This window comes from Danio rerio, chromosome 18, assembly GCF_049306965.1.
Source record: "Danio rerio strain Tuebingen ecotype United States chromosome 18, GRCz12tu, whole genome shotgun sequence".
NCBI classification, from domain to species: domain Eukaryota; kingdom Metazoa; phylum Chordata; class Actinopteri; order Cypriniformes; family Danionidae; genus Danio; species Danio rerio.
The window spans coordinates 51,635,603-51,660,429 of NC_133193.1; the positions used below are offsets into that span (position 1 = coordinate 51,635,603).

At 36.1% G+C, this 24,827-nt stretch overlaps 1 protein-coding gene and 1 long non-coding RNA gene across 13 annotated transcripts in view; one reads left to right on the plus strand and one right to left on the minus strand.

The window, feature by feature from the left end:
* Positions 1–23,393, plus strand: part of LOC101883877 (uncharacterized) — a 69,430-nt gene extending 46,037 nt beyond the window's left edge. The window contains exons 5-10 of one of the 6 annotated variants that reach the window (XR_002456077.3): positions 3,072–3,190; positions 5,207–5,254; positions 7,402–7,463; positions 7,814–7,880; positions 18,765–18,840; positions 22,068–23,393. This is a non-coding gene — a long non-coding RNA (uncharacterized lncRNA). Of the gene's footprint in view, positions 1–3,044; positions 3,191–5,206; positions 5,255–7,000; positions 7,232–7,401; positions 7,464–7,813; positions 7,881–18,764; positions 18,841–22,067 lie in introns of those variants that run through there. The other 5 variants (XR_002456078.3, XR_012393898.1, XR_658921.5 and 2 more) reach the window with 5 other exon arrangements.
* The window catches only part of kcnj1a.1 (potassium inwardly rectifying channel subfamily J member 1a, tandem duplicate 1), a 146,519-nt gene continuing 130,220 nt past the window's right edge, over positions 8,529–24,827 (minus strand). For 2 of the 7 annotated variants that reach the window (XM_073928936.1, XM_073928937.1), the window contains exons 4-6: positions 16,053–16,223; positions 15,870–15,954; positions 8,529–10,181 (exon numbers count right to left, since the gene is read on the minus strand). In XM_073928936.1, coding sequence (XP_073785037.1) covers positions 9,061–10,173 — 1,113 coding nt within the window. In that variant the 5' untranslated portion in view covers positions 10,174–10,181; positions 15,870–15,954; positions 16,053–16,223 and the 3' untranslated portion in view covers positions 8,529–9,060. 7 annotated transcript variants of the gene reach the window in all.

Sequence of the window (24,827 nt, forward strand, 5' to 3'; positions counted from 1 at the left end):
TTGCAATTTCCAGGTTGGAGGACGGTCCTCCCCCAGGTGGAGGACTTTAAGTATCTTGGGGTTTTGTTCATGAGTGAGGAAAGGACAGAACATGAGTTTGACAGGCAGATTGGTGCAGCAGCAGCAGTACTACAGACGATGTACCAGCCCGTTCTGGTAAAAAGAAGCTGAGCTGAAAGGCAAAGCTCTCAATTTACTGGTCAATCTATGTTGACTACTCTCGCCTATGGTCATGAGCTTTGGGTTATGCCACAAGGGACAAGTTGGCCAAAATGAGTTTTCTTTCACAGGATTACAGGGTACAGCAATAGGGTGAGGAGCTCGAAGTAGAGCCACTGATCCTGCGCATCCAGAGAAGCTGTGACCTACTTAGGGAGGTGTTCCAGGCATGTCCCACCAAAAGGAGGTCCCGGGGAAGACCCTGGATACACTGGAAAGACGTTAGGATCCCCTGGAGGAGCTGGAGGATGTGGGGAAAAGGAAGTCTGGGGTTCTCTCCTGAGACTGCTGCTCCCACGACCCAGCTCCAGATATGCAGCAGCAAACAATGGATAGATGGATGGGTGTCTTTGAGCTACAAAAAAAATGTTGCAGACACATTTTAGGTTGAACCCTAAACCCCAAAAGGATGACAGTCGGATGAGATCTCAGGTTTAATGTATGGCTTAATGTATGGCAAATTTTGCATATTGGCTTATCTAAATTGGCTTTTGTTATTCAATTGAAAGCCAAAATATTGCCAGATGGATAACGTAACTTGGTTTTGGGAAGAAATGCTGGGGTCAAACCCTATTAAAAGATCATTTTTTTAAAGAAATTTAAAGAAGTTAACCTTTCCAGATTAATCACATGCATTAACACATTCTGTGGACAGCCATATTTTATAGTCTCTACATATACAGTCAAGACCAAAATTGTTCATACCCCTGGGAAATTTCAACCACCCTCACCCCCTACTCTCTCCAAACTCATGACTGATTATGAATGTGTTTGTGGTGTATTCTTACAATCCTTCACATTCTCCAAAATAATACTGTGCGACCTGTTTCATGTAACTTAAGGTCAATTTATCAATTGTGTCAAAAGTCTACCACAGACAGTATGAAGGACTTTTAGAAATGTTTGAAATCCACCTGGGATGCAGATATGCTTTTTATTCCACAACAAACAAATGGAAAAACAGACGCAAAATGTTAAATGTCAACCAACCAAGAAAACCTAGCTGTGCTGCAAATAATCCCCTAACAAAAACACTAAACCCTGGAGTTTTCAAGGGTATGTTATAACATCAAATATGAAGACGTTTCCATTTCAGGAGGACAAAAGGAAAAATCAATTCACAGGCTTTTCCAAAAACAAGTTTCAACAACAAATATGAAGCAATTGGTTCAGCTGATGCATGGAAAAATCCTAACAAAGAGATTAAAGTCACCAGTCCTATTTTTCAGGACAGACAAGGTCATTGCTACTGTACATGTATGCACTATTTATCCTCAAGTTCAGGGACATTAGAGTTAACTAAAACTTAAATCAATATAAAAGAAACTAAAAATTTAAATAAAAGGAACATTAAGTGAAGTTTATTCATAAACTAATTTCGAGAGGATCACGTGCTTATGATTTATCACAGCCAGTCTCACATTTGCTAATCACTGTCTTCCAATCATATGAGCCCTAAGCTACTATAAATAATCACAGTTTTCAATTCACTTCATCTTCGTTTGGAAGAAACCCCCCTCCTCCCCTATTCTCCTCCTTTACCTCTGACTGGGCGGCACGGCGGCCCAGTGACTAGCACTGTGAGCCCCACAGCAAGAACACTGCCGGCCCTGGTTCCACAGGACCGGTGGGTGTTTCTGTGAGGAGTTTGTATGTCCTCCCCGTGTCCGCGTGGGTTTTCCCCGGGTTCTCCGGTTGCCTCCCACCATCCAAAGACATTCAACATGCATAACAATCAAGCTTTGTCTAACCCCTTGTGTTCCCTTAGCTGCCGCAGCAGGGGAGTTCTGAGATGCACCGAGCTCAGGCTCCCCTCTCGCTCTGTCAACGGGAGGAAGCCCCGGGCTCGAGGAGCCCTTGAGCTCGGGGCTCTCTCCCGGGACAGCATGCCAAACAAGCTTTTATAAATCATCAGCTAAGAGTGAACTCTTGAATTGATGTTTATGACAAATCTACATTATGACAATTTATGTTTTCTTGGTGATGACAGATTTTCATGTGATTTAGGAAAAGTTTTGATTGTCAACATTTTTCTCAAAATGATCAGATTTTTCATTTATTTATTTTTTTGCCAGATGTTAGAAACAACCAAAGAAATTCATACATACAAAGACAACAAAGCTAATTTAGATAGTTTCTTTAAGTATTGAACACTTAAAAAAAGACAGTGTAAAAAGGCTCTGAAAGTCCAGACAGTAGCTGACATCTTGCAGTGGTTAATTAGCACCTGTCGCTTCTCAGTTTAAATTAATATTATCTGCTTCAGTCCAGTTGGCACGGGGGCTCGGTGGTTAGCACTGTCAATTCACAGCAAGAAAGTCGTTGGTTCTATGTGGAGTTTGCATGTTCTCCCCATGTTCTCGTGGGTTTCTTCCGAGTGAATTGGGTAAACAAAATTGGTCAGTGAATGTGGGAGTGTATGGGTGTTTCCCAGTACCGTGTTGCAGATTTTCAACGATTTTAAATGTCTAAAATAGCTAAATAAAGAAATCCTACAAAAATAAACCTTCAAAAACTTTTTCTCCCACATTTTGTGGTCAGAATGAAGCTAATTAATGACAGGCAGGATGAGGCATTTTTTCATTCTTGCCTCTGTCATCCAGTCCAAGTTGTTGTAATTGTTGGTATGCTTTGTCTTTATTATTTGATTGACTCTACCCTTGTGTTGTCCTTGCTCTTCAGGTCACAATATTTCAATTCAAACACATGCACGCAAACAGATACGAAGTTGGGTAAACATCAGTCTGGGTAATCCAACTGAGGGGGCTGTGGGAGAGGGAACATCCTCTCGTACTTACTTTCACATCCCTCCCTCTTTTTCTCTCGTCCTCTCGCTCATTTTCATCCTCCAGGAGAGAGAGGTAAGGAGGTGCTGTGTGAAGGCTGAGATGAGCACATCAGAGCTGGGGTCAGAACAGAGCGCAGCTGCCCTAACATGACACACCACAGCTACCTCTGCACTCCAGTGAAGGTAAGTCTGGAGAGAGAGAACATCCTTTGTGCTATTTAATGTTGTCTTACAGTTTTTCCTCAATTGCTTTGGTAAATATTTCTAAACGGTCTAAACATTCTGTAAACTGTGAGTGCAAATGTCAAAACTTTTGCTGGAGCTTTAGTGCACGTCTGCAAAATGTAGTTCATTACCCAAAATAGTTCATTCATGCTTCGAAACCTAGCTCTTGTGTCAGTAATTTGGCCAAGGCTACCAAAACAACGTGTATTTGTCATCGTGTGAGTCACAATGATTAAAATGATTACTTGTTTTTTCAACATGACAGTCAACCATGGAAATTAAGGTTTAAAAAAACTGATATTTGTTGAGAAGAGTAATTAGTACATGAAACAATAAATAAATGAATGAAAAATGAATTAAATTAAACAAATACTGCTTTAAAAAATATACATATTTATATATATATATGTATATATATATATATGTGTGTGTGTGTGTGTGTGTGTGTGTGTGTGTGTGTGTGTGTGTGTGTGTGTATATATATATATATATATATATATATATATATATATATACAGGGCTCGAAATTAACCTTTTTGCTTGGTAACACTGGTGTTCCTAACTTAAAAAAATTTGGCGCATCAGCCAAAATTTAGTCGCACTCACCAATTATAAGCACCGTTACTACAACAAGTTTTATACAAACTTATTTATTGCATTTGAAATTAACAGTAATCAAACTAACAAGCAAAAAAAAAAATATATATATATATATATATATATATATGTATATATGCGTGAGGAAAATATGTCTCAACGAAATCCCGTTATCACTAAAAAAAAAACATTTTTATGACAAAACTGAGTGACCAAAGGATACACGGAGCGCTCACCGGCCCTGCACGCACTGCTTGACATGAATGAATCTGTAAACGATATAACTGTGCTGTTCTCACGGATAGTGTCTGATATTGCACTGATGCTTTTGACATATACTGTACCTTATTATATGCATACGTCATGTTAATAGCCATACCGGTCTTCATGAGTAGCGATATTAGTTTACTCGGCGCAAGCCCGTTTGCGATGGTGTACATGGTGTTATATTTGACATATAGCTGCCACTTGCACGGCGGACAGCATCTGGCGGTTATATGAAGGATTAAACTGAAGCTCTCGTGCTAGATGTGGCAAACAGTTACCTGAAAACTCCATCTCACAGACTTTTCATAGCGGACTTGAAGCCAATGGAAGTCTTTTATCCACTCTTGGAAAAGTGTAGGTGGTGGATTAAGATTCAGCACATGATCACTAGTAAGATGTGACATTATTTGTAACTTTAGATGCCATGGTTTCTAAAACAAAATCTGTCAGTGTTATCTTCATTCTCATCTTCAGCGCTTTACAATTGTTCACGGTAGTAGCTCTACCTGTCATCCCAAGCCAGAAGGCATTGACTGAGTGATTGACAGCTGATATTTCAGTGCTAGAGCAGTGGACCAATAAGAAGAGCGCGAAGGCGGGGCAAGCAGTACGGACTTGGCTTTGTTTACCATTCCTGAGCGCTGCGTTTCTACCAAACACATCAGCATTAGACAAATGCGTGCAAACCCTGCGTTATGTAATGGTATTTTGTTGAAAAAGTGTTTGTTTTTGTTTTGTTTTTTTTATTAAGAAGAAAGTCGATGGCTGCTGGAAATTTTCTATAATATGCCACTGATGCATAGGGATGACCCCCTTATGATTGGAATGCAGTGTGAGATGCCAAACAACTTCTCAGCTCTAAGGGTCATCAGTTGTACCCTATGAAATCCTTTATTCTGAAGGGCACTTCAAAGTGGCCCGTTTTGAGCACTTGAGTTTAAAATGACACTTCAAAATGGTGGCCATGAATGTTTTCACTCCACTGTGCCCTTCAGAGGGTAATATATCCTGTAGGGAACGTACTGAAAGTGAGCTTCAATCGATTCCTCCATAGTCTCACCTTGTTTTGTCAAAGTATAAAGTAATCTCTGACCTTCTGTCTCTAAACAGTGCAAGAATAGTCTCTTCTGTTCAGCAGGCCAGATGCAATAACGATCAGTAAGTAGTTCTTGAACATCTTCATCCAAACATCAAAGCTTATCAAAGGCTCACCAGGACATGACAAGAATGATGAGGGAAAGAAGCAACTACAAAAAAATTATGAAATAATAATGTTGTACTGTTTGCTCAAACAAGCACGAAGAGTCAGATCCCAGAATTTACAATTTCACAGGTTTATAAGCATCAGAGTTTAACAACAAGCAATTCCACATGCCTACACACTTTCAGTTCTTCAACACCTTTTCTACATACTAACGTAGTAACCTCTAGCGCCCTCTTGTGATGAATCTGTTATACAAGAACACAACATTAATGTCAACTAAGCATTAAAAGCATCTCACTCAAATTAGGCCCCATGCACTGCTGTTTACATGTTACAGTGTTAAATAAGTATGTTAATAAGAGTTGACCTGTCAAAATGCTAACTTTTTTATTAATTATTGAAAGTATATTGCAATACAAGGGTGTTTTGTATCTGTACATATGGACAATGAGTTTATAAATGTTGTGTCTTGACCTTAACAATAAGAAAGATGATATGTAGTTAATATTTTTATTCTCTTAAAATAAATGCCTTACTATTCATGCCAGAAGACGATCAGCAGGGGTGGATTTAGTGATTTGGGGGTCCTAATTAATTCCGGCCTGAAAGTTCTAAAATGCACCTTTGAACTAATTCATTCACTTTTGAACTAATTTATTTTTAATTGATTTATTTTGCTGTTCTTATTTTTATATCACGCAATCTCCTTCTCTACAATTTGTCTTAATGCAAATTAATACTAATAAGAACATGTAAAGCATCTTGTAAAACTTTTTAAATTATTTGTTTTCTTAAAATGGATTCACAACCAAAAAATGATATAGTAACTATTTCGTTTTTAAAACGAAATCTTTACTTAATGGGGTTTATGCACACAGACTTATAGTTTTCAGCCAGCCAGCCCGACGGCTTTTTGTGAACTGTCTTTCCATTACAAAATCGTCATGTTTAAGATCTGTTTTCTTTAAAAATAAGTGATCTTCACTGCCTGATATAGATACAATATAAAGTTAGTCTTAGACTGGACAAGAAGCACTGCATTAAATTACATTTTCCCCTGCCATCTTTTCAAAACATGAACATTTATTTTACCTCAGTATATTGAATGGAGTTTCTGCGCTGGTACTAGCATGCTAGTACTGACGGCGCTAGCAGTAACACTTTCTTTCGTCTTTCGAATGTTTAAGTTTATTTAACTGATTGTATTTTAATTACATTACAATGTCGATGCTGTTAAAGGAACCTTATACACTTAAAAATAGTCACCTTTCACCAGACGTTTACCGTTGGCAGAAAAACACTGGCTGTGCATATAGCCCATTTGACTGCTGGACTGCTCCATGATTGAGGGTAAGGGACACATTTGCGATGTAATAAACATTAAACTTGTTTTTTTTAGACCCTCGTCATACAAAATATGATAGAAAATGATGTTATATATCATTTATAGGTATAATTTATATTTCTAGGTATTTATTTGAAGACCCTCAGGATTTCCTGGGGCCATAAGGGGCCGCCAACCTTGCTTATTGGTTAAATCCACCCCTGACGATCATTTTCTAATAAATCCCCTGGCTGTGTTTTCTAGTGAAAAAAAGCAAACAATGATAGTTTCCCTTCCCTTAGTTATATTAAAGCTTTGCTTTCTAAAGTATGCGGGACTTTTATTTTGAAACCGCAACCGCAGATTGTTTACTGTTGTTGCGTTACTGGGCAACAACTGCACTAGACATATTCAAACTCTCGTCAGGCCACAAAATGGAAGATTTTCAGATTATACATTCATTTAGCATCACTCCGAATAGGCATTAAGGTATATTTAATTGTGTCTTGTGTTAATGTGTTGTGAAATCTGAAGCGTTTCAACATGAAACACATGTAGACCACTGAAATGTGTCAGATCACTCAGCTCAACTGTCATGGGAGGAGATGTAAGTCCTGGATGTGATTTCTATGACATTATAGCTTAAAGATACAACACTATAATATCTCTTATCGGTCTCAATTGTTAAGTTTAATTATAGTTTAACTATTATCCACACCTTGTGTGCAAAATAGGTTAACATTACTTTTGATTGGGTTTATATTTGTCCTTGTTTAGGGTACATCATGCTCTGTTCGTTTGTGTGAGAGAACTGCAAAGAGCGACACGATCCATCTACGGTCAGTTATAGACCTTCTGACTCTAGGAGTATTTTACAGAGTAATAAATAAGCATATAAAACTGTTTTTGGAGATTTTGTAACTTACCAATGCCATAAACCTACTATTGTAGATAACGTTTCCAGAGAAGAATTTCACTTATTATGTTAAACCAACTATATCAGTTGAATTTTAGTTGAAGTTGTTAAATTTGCTTTGTGATGGTGACTACTGTGGTTAAGCTGAATGTAAATGATTACATTAAAATACTGTCATCTTTAGTAAATCAGAAGTAAATTACTCATGCAAACAAACCAATAGAAAAATCTCCTTCTGACATCAACATAACTGCTGTGTATGATTCAATCTAGACTACATGATACTTCAGCTGACTGACATCTACATGTATCTGAGGAGCACAATGACACATTCAATCTGGTGAGTATTTGAGTTTTGATCCACTGTTTTGCTAGTCTCATACTAAAGTATTACAATTACAGTTTTCAAAGTTATATAAATGTAAAGTATGTTACATATTTAAAAATGATGACATATGCTGTATAATCATACAATTATATATATATATATATATATATATATATATATATATATATATATATATATATATATATATATATATTAATACTTTACATTTATATAACTTAGAACTTATATATATATATATATATATATATATATATATATATATATATATATATAATTGTATGATTATACAGCATATGTCATCATTCTAAGTTCTAAGTTATATAAATGTAAAGTATTAATATATATATATATATATATATATATATATATATATATATATATATATATATATATATATATATATATATATATATATAATGATTTTCTGCAAATAAATGCTTTGAATGTTTTTGTTCAGAACCAATATTTATTTAAAAATGGGCTATTTATTTTTTCCAGAACTGTATATAATTCCTAGACTTTGTCAAACTGAGTTTGTCATCTATACTTTTACGCCCTCGTGTGGTGATTTTTAACTGTGAAATCTGGAAAATGGTTGACTGCTGGAGTTTTTATAATGCCATAACAATGAAAAAAAAATTACGTTTCATTTTTTATTTTCATAAAAAAAATGTATGTACAAATAAAGTACAAATTATATTTACATATAATTCACATTCACTTCTGCAAATTTACAATTCATCTACAAATGTAACAAGAAACAACATCCCAGAGTGATTCAGAGCACAGAATCTCAGGCTGGAATCTGAGAAAAAAAAAAAAAAACTTTTTAAGTCAATCTCAAATTAATTAATTGCCAGTGGATACTCAAACTCCGAAATCAATGTCTACAGTACGAAACAGAAGAACAGAACCATAATTCACTCCACAATTCACACTTTTCAATTCTGTCAGGTGAAATAGACAACAAAAAAAAAAACTTTGTTTTTGCGAAGAGTGAAGCAGTGCATTTGATAAAAGAAATGGACTCCTGCAGTGTTCCCACTCAAGTGGTATTTCGAGATATTGAAACACTCCTCTCGCCTCTCATACACACAATGAAAGACATAAGGCATTAGTGTCCAATGGTTTCGGCCTAGTGCAAGATGTTGACCAGTCAGTCAAAAAAGCGTTACATTTTGGTGCCGTTTGGCGGCTCAATGTCGATCACCTCAAAGCCCTTGTTGTCAATGCCCTTGAGATGGAGATGGTTTCCGGGCTCATTGTGGTAGCAGTGGGTGCAATGAGCGGTTGGCACAGGCACCACTTTAGCAAAGTTGGAAAAGTCCACTCGGTACCTTCCCTCTTTGCTGCGGGAGATGATCGGGAGAAAGTCATAGCCCCACATGATCTCCTGAGGGATGTATGAAGTCCTGACCTGGCAGGCAGAGCTGGTGGATTCAGCCATGCCATCGAGGAAAACCACAAGCTCAAAGTCCTGCTGATGCATCGTGTCCACAGCCATGTTGAAGAACGGACTGCTTTTGTCAATGATGTGGTACAGGGTTAAAGGACACACGAAAAACAGATTGTCTTTACCGGCGTCCACCATGAAGTCAATGCTGACCTGGTCCAGGATGACGGTCTCACCTCCCGTGACTGTTGTCCTCAGAAGCTTCCCGTAAATCTGACTGCCGATCATTAAGGTTTTGCGCAGGTTGGCTACACGGATTTGAAGGCAAAGAGTGCCTTTTTTGGGGCAGATGACAGCAGATTCACTGAAGGTGATGGTTTTGGCTCTCTTTTTTGGAAGGGATATTTTGGTCATGACTATACCACACCAGAAGATGTTGATGAAGAGTCCTATGATAGTCTGGATTACAATCAAAGCCACACCTCCAGGACATTGGTCAGTGACGTATATATTGCCAAACCCAATGGTGGACTGGGTCTCCAGTGAGAAAAGGAAGGCATAAGTCATATCATTAACGCTAAAAGCGCATGGTTTATGACCTGGTGGTGGATTCTGCCACAACAGGTCGCCATTGTTTCTTGCCAACCAGTACCAGATGAGTCCGAAGATGAACCAGCTGAGGGTGAAGGACGCCACAAAATACAAGAGGATGAACCGCCATCGGGTCTCCACGAAGGTGGTCCAGAAGTCGAGGACGTAGGCGAAGCGGTTTCTGTGCATCACGTTGCCGAACTCGATGTTGCAACGTCCATCTTTGGTGACCAGGCGGTTTTTTCGCCCGCGCCGCTCTGACATGTACTCTTTAAACCACTCTCTCAATGAGCGAGTCATCTTAGAGTCTGTAAATAGAGGGAAACAATATTAGTTAGAAGGAAAAAACAGCAAACTAGTTTTATTAGTTATGTTTCTGTCTACCTGTTTCCATGCACATTTAGGAGTATCACATAAAAAAATGCCAAATTAAAAAATTGTGCATAAACAAACATATGCATATAACTGAGTAGGATAAACAATTTATGCAATAAAACAAAAATGTGCATAAAGTCCAACGAAAACACCCAATAAATTCCAGCATGCGCATCAAATAAGCAGTATAACTTAGATTAAATATAGTCTGATGGGAACGCAGTAATGGACAAACCACAATATGAAACATCTGAAATGTTGTGTTGGTCATTATGAAACCCCTCAGCCAAAGTCTGTCTTCACAGTGGTTCAGTATTATTATTATATTATTATTACCTCCAGATTTGTCTTGAATGTCTGCGCTCCCACCATTTATTTTATTTAATCTCCTGAGGCAAAAATCATATATTACAGAAGAACAAAGACTCACAATGACTCCTCCTATTGTGGCAAATTCCATTTTCCTTTTTGATAATCGACGCCAGTTTATCAGGAGCCGCCGCTTTACCTCGCAATCTTTTTTTAATGCAATTTTCCAGTTTTGCGCATTGGTCTAATTCGCTTCTTTGGATAGAAACAGAGCTAGTGTTCGAATGAGAACAGAGAACGTGTCCTCCGTGTGTTATAACAGACTGGTGTATTTATGGACAAACACTGGCTATTGTTATGAATCAGGTAAAATGGCCAAATATGTCCATGCTTTGTAATCAGTAAACATTTCTTCTGAATCCAGGATATTTCAAATAACATTACTAACAAATCAGCTGATTTAAAGCTGCGTCACAGCTATGGTTTAATAGTTTTTTTTTTATAAATCTAAAATATATTTTTAAATATTAATTTGACAATAGCCAATCTCTGATTTCTATACAAATTGTTGACATCATAATACAGTATTAGAGCAAAAATAAGCCATTATTAAATATTATCACATGACCAATGTTGAATAAGTTAGATAAAAAAGATATTAATTAGTCATTTTCTAATTGCTATGTCTAATAAGTAATTTAATCACACACACACACACACATACACACACACATACACATATGTCACACTTTATTTTGATGGTCTGCTTGTTGAATTTAAGTTACATTGCATCTACTAGCCAACTGATTCTCAGTAAATCATAAGTAGACTGTTAGGTTAGGGTTAGTGTAAGTTGACATGCATTTGCAAAGGTTTTTTTTTTTTAGTCAGTTAAATGTCTGTTTAGCTGCAGAATCAACAGATATTAAGCAGACAATCTAATACTAATACTCAAATGGACCATCAAAATGAAGTGTTTATATATGAAGAGTTCAGATGCAAATACCAGTGCCATCTGGATTTTGTTCTTCAACTATTTCTTAATATTAGCATTTTTTTCTTTACTAGCATTTTTCACAACCTCTTATGTTTATGTTCAATTATTTTATGTTAAAAGCAATGAAAATAATCTATTATTTGCCATAAATGAGAGATTACTGAATCAAGACAAAGGTACCTGAGAAAAATGGTAATATTAGAAAAAAAATTCAGATGGCACTTGGAGGTTTTTTTTAATCTAAACTCTTCACATACACACACACACACACACACACACACACACACACACACACACACACACACACACTGTGTGAGTTAGTCAGAATTATTTGCCCCCCTTTGAACTTTTTTGGCTTTTAAAAATATTTCCTTGATGTTTAACAGAGCAAGAAAATTTACACAGTATGTCTGATAATATTTTTTCTTCTGGAGAAAGTCTTATTTGTTATATTTCGGCTAGAATAAAAGCAGTTTTTAATTATTTAAAAACCATTTTAAGGACAAAATTATTAGCCACTTTAGACTAATTTTTATTTTGATTGTTTACAGAACAAACCATAGTTAAACAACTTGCCTAATTACTCTAACCTGCCTAGTTAACCTAATTAACCTAGTTAAGCCTTTAAATGTCACTTTAAGCTGTATAGAAGTGTCTTAAAAAATATTAAGTAAAATATTATTTACTGTCATCATGGCAAAATAAAACAAATCAGTTATTAGAAATGCTTAGAAATCAGGTAATTTAATTACAACATCTTGTTACTTTGTAAATAATTACATCCAACTAATTTTACCACTATTTTACCTAAAGTTGGTCATAAGGACAATATACAGAATCCACACTCACTATACAGTATATCCATGCCTTAGCCAAATAACATTGATAAACTAATTATTAAACCACATCTGCTTTTATTAAAAACATACTTGCTTTAGCTTTTAAAATTAGTGAAAATTTTAATGCTTTCTTGATTGCCCCCTCACATTAAGTTCCAGCTGCCTCTTAGCCCTGGTAGAGTAAATAAATAAAGCAAGTTGCCAGTCAGTGATTGGTTCTGGACAGATTTTGCTTATCTCAAGCAATCCTACAGAAACACATCAACACACACCATAGTCTGACAACCACGCCCACTGGGAAAAGGGGGCAATAGGGACAATCCAACCCTCTCCATTGACTTTCAATTGTGGGAATCTGCCTGCTTGTCTCTGACTAAAAATGAAATGTCAAAAAATAATGCTGTAACATGATACAGCAAAACTCTAAAAACACAGAACTTTTTATAAGCTATTGACCCACAATGAAAAAAAAGAGCGTTTAAGGACACAAAAGTAGAGCACAATGTGTCAAATTACTCTGAGAACAAACGTGATGTACACATAAGTGAAATGCAATCGCATTCTAGAAACATTCTGTATTTTTACCCTCGTCAAACAAATGTTGTAGATATACAGAAAAACTGTATGTCAATGCCCCTGTTCCTTACCTTCTTCCTTATCGCCAGTATCCAGTTTGGTTTCCTTAAAGGCTGGCTTTTACAGTTGAGTAGCTTATAAATATGTAGGTCTGGGTTTTCAGCTTGTTTGCTGTACACCATGGCGCACGGCAGATTTTAGACATGCTTCAGTTTTTGTTATTAGTCAGAAATGACAAGCAGGCTTCCCGCTTTAGAAAGTCAATGAAAAGGGCTGGATTCCCAAGTGTGGGCGTGTCTTAAATGCGCTCTGACTGGATCCCTGTTTTTTTTATGCCATGCAAGCTTTGTGTTTTGGTGAGCTAATGCAGTAGTGAAAATTCACAGTATTTTGTGCACAATTAATTAATTTTTAACAATACTCTGTGGATAATCACACTGCACACTGTAAAAAGCGATTGCTTAAAGTGATTAAACCCACTGCCTTAAATGATAAGTTTAATTTACTAATTAACTTAGAACTGTTAAGTTGACTTAAGTTGAAGGCAATTAGTTTACTCACTTTTTCAATGAAATGCTTTTTACAGTCTAAAGTTTCCTTTACATAAAAGCGAGTAAACCTATTGCTTTTAAAGCCATTAGTTGACTTTACTTTAAAAAAAAAAAAGTGAGTATATGCATTGATTTTAAAGCGATTAGTTGATTTTACTAAAGAAAAAAGTCAGTGAAACCATTGCTTTACGATGATTAAGTAAAGGAATTATGTGCATAATTATACAAATCAAGTCAACTTAACCATTCTAACTTACAATGGACTCTCTTTTTTAAAGTAAAGTCAACTTGTTGCTTTTATGGCAATGGGTTTACTCACTTTGTTAAAGTAAAGTAACTAATGGCTTTTTACAGTGCAGGCAGTTACGATGCCTGTAAAAGTATTGATAGACACTTAGTCAGACTGTGTCATTTCTCTTAAATGTTCACATATTTCCTACTTTGTGTTTATTGGAACAATAAAACATGTTCTCTGTGCAATCAATATTTTTAGATTCTGTAATTGTAGACCAAGTAATTATTAACATGTAAGAAGTAGCCTTGTTTTAACCGGTACATCATGTACACCAAGAAAACTTTCTTTTAGTGTCAATTTCTTCTCAGTACAAAGTCTACACTATAAAAGAATTTGTTACAGTACCTTCAATTGTTTTGTTATCTCAACTTGTGTTACTCATAATGACTAAAACATTGAGGTAAACTTTGTTTAACTTTAGTTGAAATCTGATTAACTTAAGTTAAAGTAACACCTTTTTTTACAGTGTGCCCTGTAATGCTGATCTGGTAACATTGAAAAAAATTCATTGGTGATTTCTATGTATAGGTACCGAACCTGCCTTGCATAATTCTGATAGAATCACCATCATAAAATATTATTAGAAACATCGCTCTTAACGAGCACACAAGTTCAAATTAGTTGAATCAATAAGCCTTAAAGGGACAGTTCACCCAAAAATGAAGATTCTAACATTTTTTACTCTCCCTTCACTTGATCAAATCCTATGAGTTTCTGGTAACACTTTATTTTGATGGTCCATTTGAGTATTATTAGACTGTCTGCTTTATATCTGTTGATACTGCTCCTTCAACAGACCTTTAACTGACTATATGAAACTTTGCAACAACCCTAGCCCCAACCTAACAGTCTACTTATAATCTAATGAGAATTAGTTGCAATGTAACTAATTACAACAAACAGACCATCAAAATAAAGAGTGACCGAGTTTTTTTCTGCTGGTAAACATAAAAGTTAGAAAAAATGCTGGTGATGATTGACTTTAGTAATTATTTTTATTTCTTATCATGAGAATTGATTAATACAAGCAACCAATATTCAAAATCAGCACGGTTTCCTTATAGTTTCTATCCTGTTATTACAAGACTTCTGAATAATACCAGTTCTTAAACATTATCGATAGCTTGTGCGAAATAATAAATCAATAAATTGTTAATATTACAACTATTATAACAAATGGTGAAAAAGGTATTTATGTATTGAGTTATTCTCTTCAGAGAGTTTTTAAATTGGGTTATATTTTATATAACTATATTTTTATATCTTTATGAAATTATAAAAGCTTATTTATTATGTTAAGATTTTATAGTGTTTGTATAATGATGTTTTTATGTTCTTGTTGGGTCTGTTGCAATGTAATTTTGTTCTGTATTACAATTTTATTGTGATGTTTTGAATGACAAAATAGAGGAAACTGAACTATATTCTTCAAAATATCTTTTTTTTTTTGTTTAACAGAAGAAAGACACTCATTTTTAAGCACTTGAGGTTGAGTAAATAGTAAACTTTCATTTTTGGGTCAACTAACTCTCTGACAAGTTACTCTCTGAGTATACGGCGATGCTGATGTGTTTGAATCTCATAAAGGTTTAAAACCACATGAGTGCGAGTAAAAAAAATGACGTAATTTTTATTTTTGAGCAAACTATCCCTTTAAGCTGTCAGCGAATCCAAACAATTGTGTAAGAGCTGCACCTGACTGTGTTCTCCGGCCTCTTGTTTCACCACAGGGCTTTGATTCAGGGTCATTTTACTCCACTTGAATAATTATCGGTATTTAATTACAACAGTAAATAAGCGCTTTGATAAATGCAGGCATTGCATGTTCAGGGCAGTTAGCTGTGGCTAATCTCCGCTTATCTGTCCTTCATGAGCGACTGAGTGCCGAGATCCATCTCTGGAGTGCGCTTAATGTTTAATGCCGAGTCTATTAGAGTACACATCAACGCTCAATTACAGAGGAACCCGCAGTGCCAGATTTATGAACGTTCCCAAAATACCAGACTCCATCAGAAGAGTACACTGAAATTACGTGTAGATGTTCAATAGCTTACCTGCTGGAGAAGTCTGAGAGGAGAGCTTGAGTCGCTCGCTGGTTCTCCTGCTCCTGAAGCCTTCGTCCGCTCTTATAAAAGCAAGCTAAAGCAGGAAATTGGAAATGAACAAGTGTGTGTTACTGATTAATAAGCCGTATCCCTCCTTAACTGTTTCACACTTCACTAACTCTTTCTCCCTACTTTCCCTTCAGGTGTCTCGAGTCTCTCCTTTTGTAGGTTTCCCTCCTCCTCGCGCACTCATCTCTTGTTTATGTGTACACACACTTTGGCAAATCTATACACATGCAGGGTGCATTTACTTTTGCATACTCGAGGTGGACGTACACATCAACACACTTGACCTGCGATGTGCTGGTACCCCCAGAAGAAAAAGAGAAGAAAAAAAAATCACATCACGGATTTGTTTAGCATAAATATTCGTCAGTGTGATGGCTGTGCGTTGAGGCTCCATGTATGGCTATGTATGAAGTCGTGCGTGCAGTGGTAAATAAACCCTGTGTTTTAGGTTTGCTGTCGAATGCAAATCACAGAGGTCAAATGTCATGCTTTACTGCAAATTGGAGGTTTTGATTATGTAGAAGTAAATAATGGTAACACTTTCGTTCAGGTGCAAGTTCTCATTATTAACTCATGCCTGTTATTACTTTTATTTATTGGTAATTATTGCATATTATGATCTTATTCTACATATCTAATCCTACCTAATACACAACTACTACCAATAACTAATAACAAGCAGCAAATAAGGAGTTTATTCACTTTTTACAAAAAAATTTTCAAAGAAGCTTTACAAACCGTGCACATTAATGTATTACGATCAAAGAGTTTTATAGGGTGGACATTGTATTTAAACATAAACTGCAGTTATGTCGTTAAAAACGTGATGTCCATGTGTAGATGCTTAATGAATTGTATTTTTGTATTAGTTGTATGCAACACTGGCTCATTCTGAAAATGTAGTCCCGTTTCTGGAGACCGCAAATTATGTAGCTGGAGGTACGTATGGCTGCATTTCCTCTTTTTTGAGCAAACGCTATGGGGTGGTATGACGCCGTTCCTTTTCCCGCCACAACCAGTTTGTCCAGCTAGCTTGTCTTTTACATCGCCGGACTGGAGAAGTAGAGAGGAGTTGACCACGATGACGATGACCAGGTTCGAGTGCGGGAAAAATCGGTTCCAGAAATCAGGTGAGACAAAAACAGAATCCGAAAAATAAAATGAACGAGTGAATAACAAGGTGAAGGATTTGGTAAAATCCGAAAACGTGGTAAAAATCAGACGAGGGCTTTTCTTTTTCTGGACGGCTTTTGTAAACCGTCGGTTGGGTTTAGGGATGTAATTGGGTGGGCGGGTCAATCGGTAAAATTGGTTGGGTTTAGGGAAGTAGGGCGGGTCAGCTGATTGGGTCTCCAAGTCAATCATTCAGTCGGTCAACAGCGGCCTCTGGTGGGTTTACGCGAGAACAGCGCAGGCACGAACGGCACTCGCGAGATACATTTGAGATGCGAAAAAGCAAACAGCGGCCTCTCGCGGATTCGCGAAAACAAAACTGCAAAAATAGGTCCCAAGAGGTATTTTGCGGTCTTCAGAAACGTCCATGAGAATATGTTTTCAGAATGAGACTGGGTTGATTGTATGTGTTGTCCTCAAATTTATTGAGGCAAAAGTCATAGGTAATGGTTTATTAATAGTGAGAATTCTAGCTTGAAATAAAGTGTGATTAATATGAATGATCTCATACTTCAAGATATTTTTGTTTTATTTTTTGTTATTCGTTTTTTGAACGAATATCTTATAATGACAAGGACTTGGCGCCACCTACTGTTATTTTTTTGTTTAGCATACCTACTTTTTAGGGGGTTATCAGGGCTATTATAGTTAGGGTATTAACGCAAAAAAACTGCTAAATATAGTTTAATTATCATTTTCACAACAAATTTCACAAATTCTGAGGTGTCATTATGTAAGAGATAATCAAGATGGTTGTTCTTATAAAATAAAACCAGACACAAATCAGTAGATGGTGCCAAACACAATAACACTGGTTTGAAACATAATTACATGAATTAATATGACCACACATTTGAGTACATATTATGTTTTGGGTTGTAATTTTTACGTGTAACACTATTTTATATGACTGAAGGCTTGTGAAAACTGCCATCCTGGGTGTATTTTATCCCACTTATTACATGGCTACTTGCCTCAAAACATAAAAATTAGACCAAAAACATTGTTGAGCCATAATAGGTGATTCATTTGTAGATTTAATGCAAAGCTGAAAACAAACACACAAAAAGTTAAGAGAACGAAAACAGCTGATGGAGTATACACTAACCTGCACATTATTTGGTCAAAATATGGAGACAAATAGGCAAAAACGCAACGCTGACATAAATGAAAACAGCTGATGGAGTATACACTAACCTGCGCTTTATTCAGACACAAGATGGCGCCAAACTGTCAAAAATGCAAAGCTGACATAAACAAAAACAGCTGATGGAGTATACAAAACCCTGCACATTATTCGGTCACAAGATGGTGTCAAACAGTTAAAAACAGTGACAGACGAGCAGATACAAATGAAAATGGATGTAAGTGAATGAATGTGAACAAATTCACTGACAATCAAAGTGATTCTCAGTTCTTGGATGAGCCAATGTTATTTAGCAGTTGTCATCACAGAATAACATACCTTGAAATGTCACGGCAGACCAATCAGAATCCAGTATTCAAGACAGACGTGTAATAATTGACAATATAGCACAGCCTTAATAAGAACATATTGAACGTTAATGTCTGCTAGCAACACACTCATGACCTACAAATATTAATAAGAAAATATTATGTAACCTAAACCAAAAACAGACAAAAATCACTCTTTTGTTTCAGATGTTCAGGTGTATATCAGGATTGTGAACAGACGTTTCAGTGATATGATACAGAAGATGATGAAGCGCAGGACTGTGTAAGTTGGCAGATTGATGTTTCAGACAAGCTTCTTTCATTCTCAGATCTTTTGTTCTTCGGACAGTGAGTAAAAAAATGACAGGAGCTTCAACCTGAAATCTCAAAGCCTTTTTCCCCACAGAGACTGACTCTGACATTGAAAAGGTCCTTTATCATTGAAATGAGGGACTTGTGTCAGAATTGGTGGCTTTGATAGAAACTTATTGTTTTAACAATAAGAAATGTTGTTACATAATATATTTTATATTTAATGTCATATTTAACTGCCCAAAAGCAGTTCTGATTTAGCATTTAAGAGTATTTACACAATATTTTTTATGTTGTTCAGAGGTGAATCCATTTACACAACAATTACTGTATAACTATATATAGTCAATCCTGAGGATAGGAGCAGTCATAATTTCGCACTTTATGTGGTATTTACACTAGATTTTACTGTAAAAATACCTTACTTTTGATCATAAAAATTGATTTGCGCAAGTTTTTGGCTATTTAAAAAATATATAAATAAACAGATAAAATAAAAATAGCTTGAAATATAAATAATGCCTATAAACATTCCTAAAATAGATTTTTCTTTGAAATGATCAGTAAAACATGCTTTTCCGTTGACTTATTTAACACTGTTAAAAAGCCTGTATAGTTTTTTTTAGTTTATTTACACTTTTAATCCGCATCATGAAACCTTGATCACTAACCTGTCAGCCATTTGACTTTAAAAAAAGTGGCTTTTATAGACATTTTTAGATATTCAGTTTAACAATCAAGCACTTTTACCAACTAAATGAAAAAGCCTTTCAGCAAAATCCTGAAAGCCTTTGGTGACCTTTTGAGAGTTTTGCTGACCTTTGGCTTCCAATGTAAGGACACACACACAAACACACACACACACGTACGTACGTACACATGCACAATAGGTTCCAATATAATATGAGAGTGAGTAATAATGACATATATGTTTATTTTTTTTCTGTGAACTTTTTCTTTAATCATTAAACTTGCAAAGAAACACTCGAGATTTGTCATCAAGGCACAGTTTTCTTTCATGATTGGATTTCAAATTGGCCCTGTGTTTACTGGTTTACTAAATTAATTTAAAGCAATAGTGATTTATAATTCAAAGAGCCTTGAGCATCAACATAGGAAAATAAAAATAAAAAGTTTCTGAAGTGTTGCAACACTTTGTGTTGTTTTGCATCATATCCTCTCACACAAGAATTACTTTAAACAGTTCTGGTAGAATATGCGCTTCCTTTAATTCCCAAAATGACAAAACATTAGAGATTGACGAGTATTGACAGTCATTTAAAGCCTGAATATTAAGAATCAACTTTTAATACTAAAAACAACGTTGCTTCTCCTGTCTGTCATTCAGCTTTAATCTTCCTTCAGTTCAATACCTTTGTGTGCTTTGATATGCCGAAGGCCAAATTTACCTTTGAATGGAAAATCCATAATAAGCTTTTCAATAATACCAAACCACAAAATCTCGCCGTAGGCTGCCATTCAAAACCACTGATCCAAGACGTTTTTTTTTCCACCCTGACTTTCTACTATGATGTTTGTGTATTTGTGCAACAGTCATACAATTCAAATCCGTTATATACAACAAAACCGTTGCTCTCTTTGTCCTATGACCTGGATGTTTTACTTTGCAGGTTATTCTGAAATGCATTGCTTTCCATGCATACCTTTATGCGCCTGAAAGAAACTCCAAAAATGTGACTCTCGCTCAACTTTTGGGGTCATTCAAACGATTCTCGGAAGCATTGCAGTCAATTTGAGGTGGCAAAGTAAAGTTTTTCGTCACCCTTGTGTGCTCGTAATGATATAATCACCTGTGCCAGGTGGCTGAGGGGGTATTTCACAATTGAAGTGTGAACTTTAATGGCCAACTTAGTTCCACTGAACGACTCCAATGAGTCACACGCTCCAGGCGACACTCCCACCCGTATTTTCAGCTTTTTTGACTCCCAAATCCAACAGCATTTTGTGCATACTTTTAAAGCACTTAAATAAAAGCTAGAATCCATTCACTTTCCTTCGGCTTAGTCCCTTTATTCATCAGGGGTCACCACAGTGAAATGAACCGCCAACCATCCAGCATATTTTTACACAGCGGATGCCCTTCCGGCTGCAACCCAGTACTGGAAAACACCCATACACACATACTGTACACTATGGCCAATTTAGTTTATTCAATTTAACTATAGCGCATGTCTTTGGACTGTGGGGAAACCAGAGCGAACATGGAAGGACTCCACACGGGAGAACATGCAAACTCCACACAGAAATGCCAACCAATGACTTTCTTGCCTAGAATGCCTAGAATCTATTCATTTTGCAAAAAAAAAAATTAAATAATATTTTTCATACATCATTTACTTCAAGTCCTGGAAGACATTCTCATTCATGGTCAATGCATCAAACCAGAAAATCTGCATAAAGCAACCTTGCCTTGACATTAGCTGTCATTGAATTAATGAAACCACCTCAGTCGTTCATGATTATCACAGAGAAACAACAGAAAGCACACATGTGTGTAGACTGAACGGCATTTGTCTGAATGACATTGTTTTGTAACTTAGGTTACCTCACCAAATATTTAAGAGCAACAAACGCACATGGCCCTCAGGGTGTGATCTGATGATAGTACATATTGCTGAGTGACTATCAGCGTTTGACATGATTTTACCAATGCAGGCTCATTCTGATTACATACCCCTGTATACATTTCTGGAGATCGCCAAATATGTCCCAGGAGGTGCATTTTTTTTTTTTTTTTTTTTTTTTTGGCAGTTTTTGTCTTCTCTGTAAGCTTTTTCAGATCTTCAAATTTCTCTTGTGAGTGCATTGAAAAATAAGCTAATCGTACTAACTTGGATGAATGAGATTGTACAAATTCATTTGAATTAGCCACTAAATCAAAAGTTATGAATTGCTGTGAGATAGCATTGAAATTTGGATTCAATGTATTTTAAAATATGTTTATTCCTGTGTTGTCAAATATTTTAGCGTTCATTATTCCCGTCTTCAGTACTACATGATCCGTTAGAAACCATTCTATATTTTAAACTGCCCAAGAAATATAAATATTATTTTAAAAATTAGTAATTTAATTTTGAAACAGTTACAACTACATATTTTTAAAAATAATACATTTTTCCTTACATTTCCGGAGAGCTCCAAATTTATCTCAGAAATTCTTTTTTTTTTTTTTTGCAGTTGTTGTCTTCACGAATCCACCAGAGGTTGCTTTGGACGCTTTTTTAGATCTCAAATTTCTCACGAGTGCCATTCGTGCCTGCTGTTTCTACAGAAATCCACCAGAGGACGCTGTCGACTGATTGACTGACCGATCCCTCCACCCACTGCCTTCCCTAAACCCAACCATCATTGGAAAATGAGCTAATTGTACCAAATTGGATGAATGAGATCGTATGAATTCATATGAATTAGCGACTAAATAAAGTTATAAATTGCTGTGAGAAAATTTGGATTCAACGTATTTTAAAATATGTTTATTCCTGTGTTGTCAAATATTTTAGCGTTCATTAAGCCCGTCTTCAGTGTCACATGATCCTTTAAAACCATTCTATATGTTAAACTGCTCAAGAAATATGATTACTATTTAAAAAAATGTCAATTTATTTTGAAAACAGTTACAAGTACATAATAAATTTTTCATCCATTATGTACCCTGATATACATTTCTGGAGAGCGCCAAATGCATCTCAGGAACTACATTTTTATTTTTTTATTTTTTTTGCAGTTGTCTTCGCGAATCCACCAGAGGCTGCTATGTATGCTTTTTAGATCTCAAATTTCTCACACGAATGCCATTTGTGCCTGCTGTTCTCACATAAATCCACCAGAGACTGCAGTTTACTGACTGACTGACCGATCCCTCCACATACTGCCTTCCCTAAACCCAACCGACAGTGTTTTCAAAAGCAATCCAGAAAAAGAAAAGCCTTGTGGCCGGCTGATTTTTTTTTTTTTTTTTACTACCTTTTTTTTTTTACTATTATTTACTTGTTTATTTTATTTTTTGCCTTTTGTTTTTGTCTAATCTGCTTTCTGGAACTGATCTTCGCCAGACTCGAACACCGTCATCACAGTCAACTGTGCTCTGGGTCTCAAATCCACCGTTGTACACAAATTGATAACACCGGAAAAGCAATTCACATGGAAGTAATCGGTCGGTTATCAAGCACGAAAAGCAACGTCAAACTGCCACATAGCGTTCAATTTAAAGACGAAATAGCCATTCACGTTCCTCTGGCTACATAATTTGCATAATACATAGTCTCCAGAAATGTATATAGGCCTACATTTTCAGAATGAGCCTATGTTGGGTTTTAATATGACTTTTTGATTGTGTTGCAAATGACCTGGTTTTTCAATATTAAATCATTTTAATGTAATATAGTCAACACTTACCCAAACATATAAAGTAAACTATTCAGTTTTTTGAGCTTAGCATTGTTTAATCTTTTAACAAAAGTGGTAAAGTTAAAGTTTAGATTTCTAAATTAAATGTTTGAACATTATTTCAGCCATATTTTGTGATTATATGCTGTCAAAGTGCTCTGCATCAAATGACGTAATTGTAGAATCACAATGCAGTGTTTGTCATACTGTATTCTAAGAATTAATGTATCACTGGCAGACAGGCAAGTAAGGCTGTTTCTTACACTTGCCAACGAAAATATTTACTCACGTTTGACGTCTGATGAGCGTAATTATAGGTCTCGGGGGAAAAAAAAAAGTCCTGTTTAAATCGCACACTCAACGGTTAGAAGCAGCTCAGTGTAATCAAACTAAAATATCTCCTTTATAACTGAATTAACTGGTGCTTGAGTAAATAATCATGTTTCATCATGCTATCCTAATTGTAATTTTGTAGTTTTTAATATCTATTTTTTTTAGTTTTGGTCATGATATCGTCATTTTAGCGCCGTTAGCGTTCCTAAGAGGGTTCCTCCAGTCTAGCTGTACTCCTCACTAAGTAGATTTCCCAACAATGCTCTGCTATTTTGTTTCAGTTTTGTTCTTGCCCAACATTACACCTACAGTAGATTCTCAGAAGTGGACTTCAAAATGATTGGTTAAAAACCCCAAAACTCACCTCTTTCTTCAGTGTGGAGAAGACCTGAGCTCAAATCATCACCATGAGGTAAACACAGTGTCCTCCTTCATCTACAATTCCTGTTTCTGCTGCTCAAACCTCTTTTTTATTCACTTTCTAAGAACACAAAGAGTTCGTTAACAGATACATAGTACTACATAATGTGCCAGAACCTGTTTAGATCCTCGCTTGGCTTGATAAACGGCAACAGTCAGAGCTGGTGTGGAGCCAGCAGAAGCTGTCAGTGAAAGGCCAGGCCAAGAACTGCTGGCAAACAGCGGCTGAATATTAGCCAGCAGATCCTTGTTTAGCCTGAGGAAGAAAGCGTCTGAGAAAAAGCCTGAATTTCTGCTTCCATGTCTTGCATATTGAAACATCACCACCTCGAAGTGCTTTAGGAATATTTATGGCACCTGAGAGTGAAGCGCTGCAGTACCGCGGTTTTCTGAAAGGGGTCGCTGCTGAGCAAACAACAGAACTGAAGGCAGAATGGTATTGCACAAAAAAGGCAAGATGAAGGGCTGAGCTGGGACTTTTCAGCTATCCTATCTGAATTTAGCCCTGACTTGGTTGTATTAAAGCAGGGTAAGTCTGAATGCAGATATTTATTTTATGCAGCTATCCTGCACCAAAGAATTTAGACTAGGATTAACCCTAGTGATTTAATTACTTTTGCTGTCAGTACTACTAGAAATGAATGTATTTTAATCACTCCATGTTCTTTACATATTTCCAGACTATTAGAATTAAAGGTCACACTTTACAATAAGGCTTCATTAGTTAATGTATTCACTAACATAAACTAATTCTGAATAATACTTGTATATCATTTATTAATACTAGTTCAACATTTA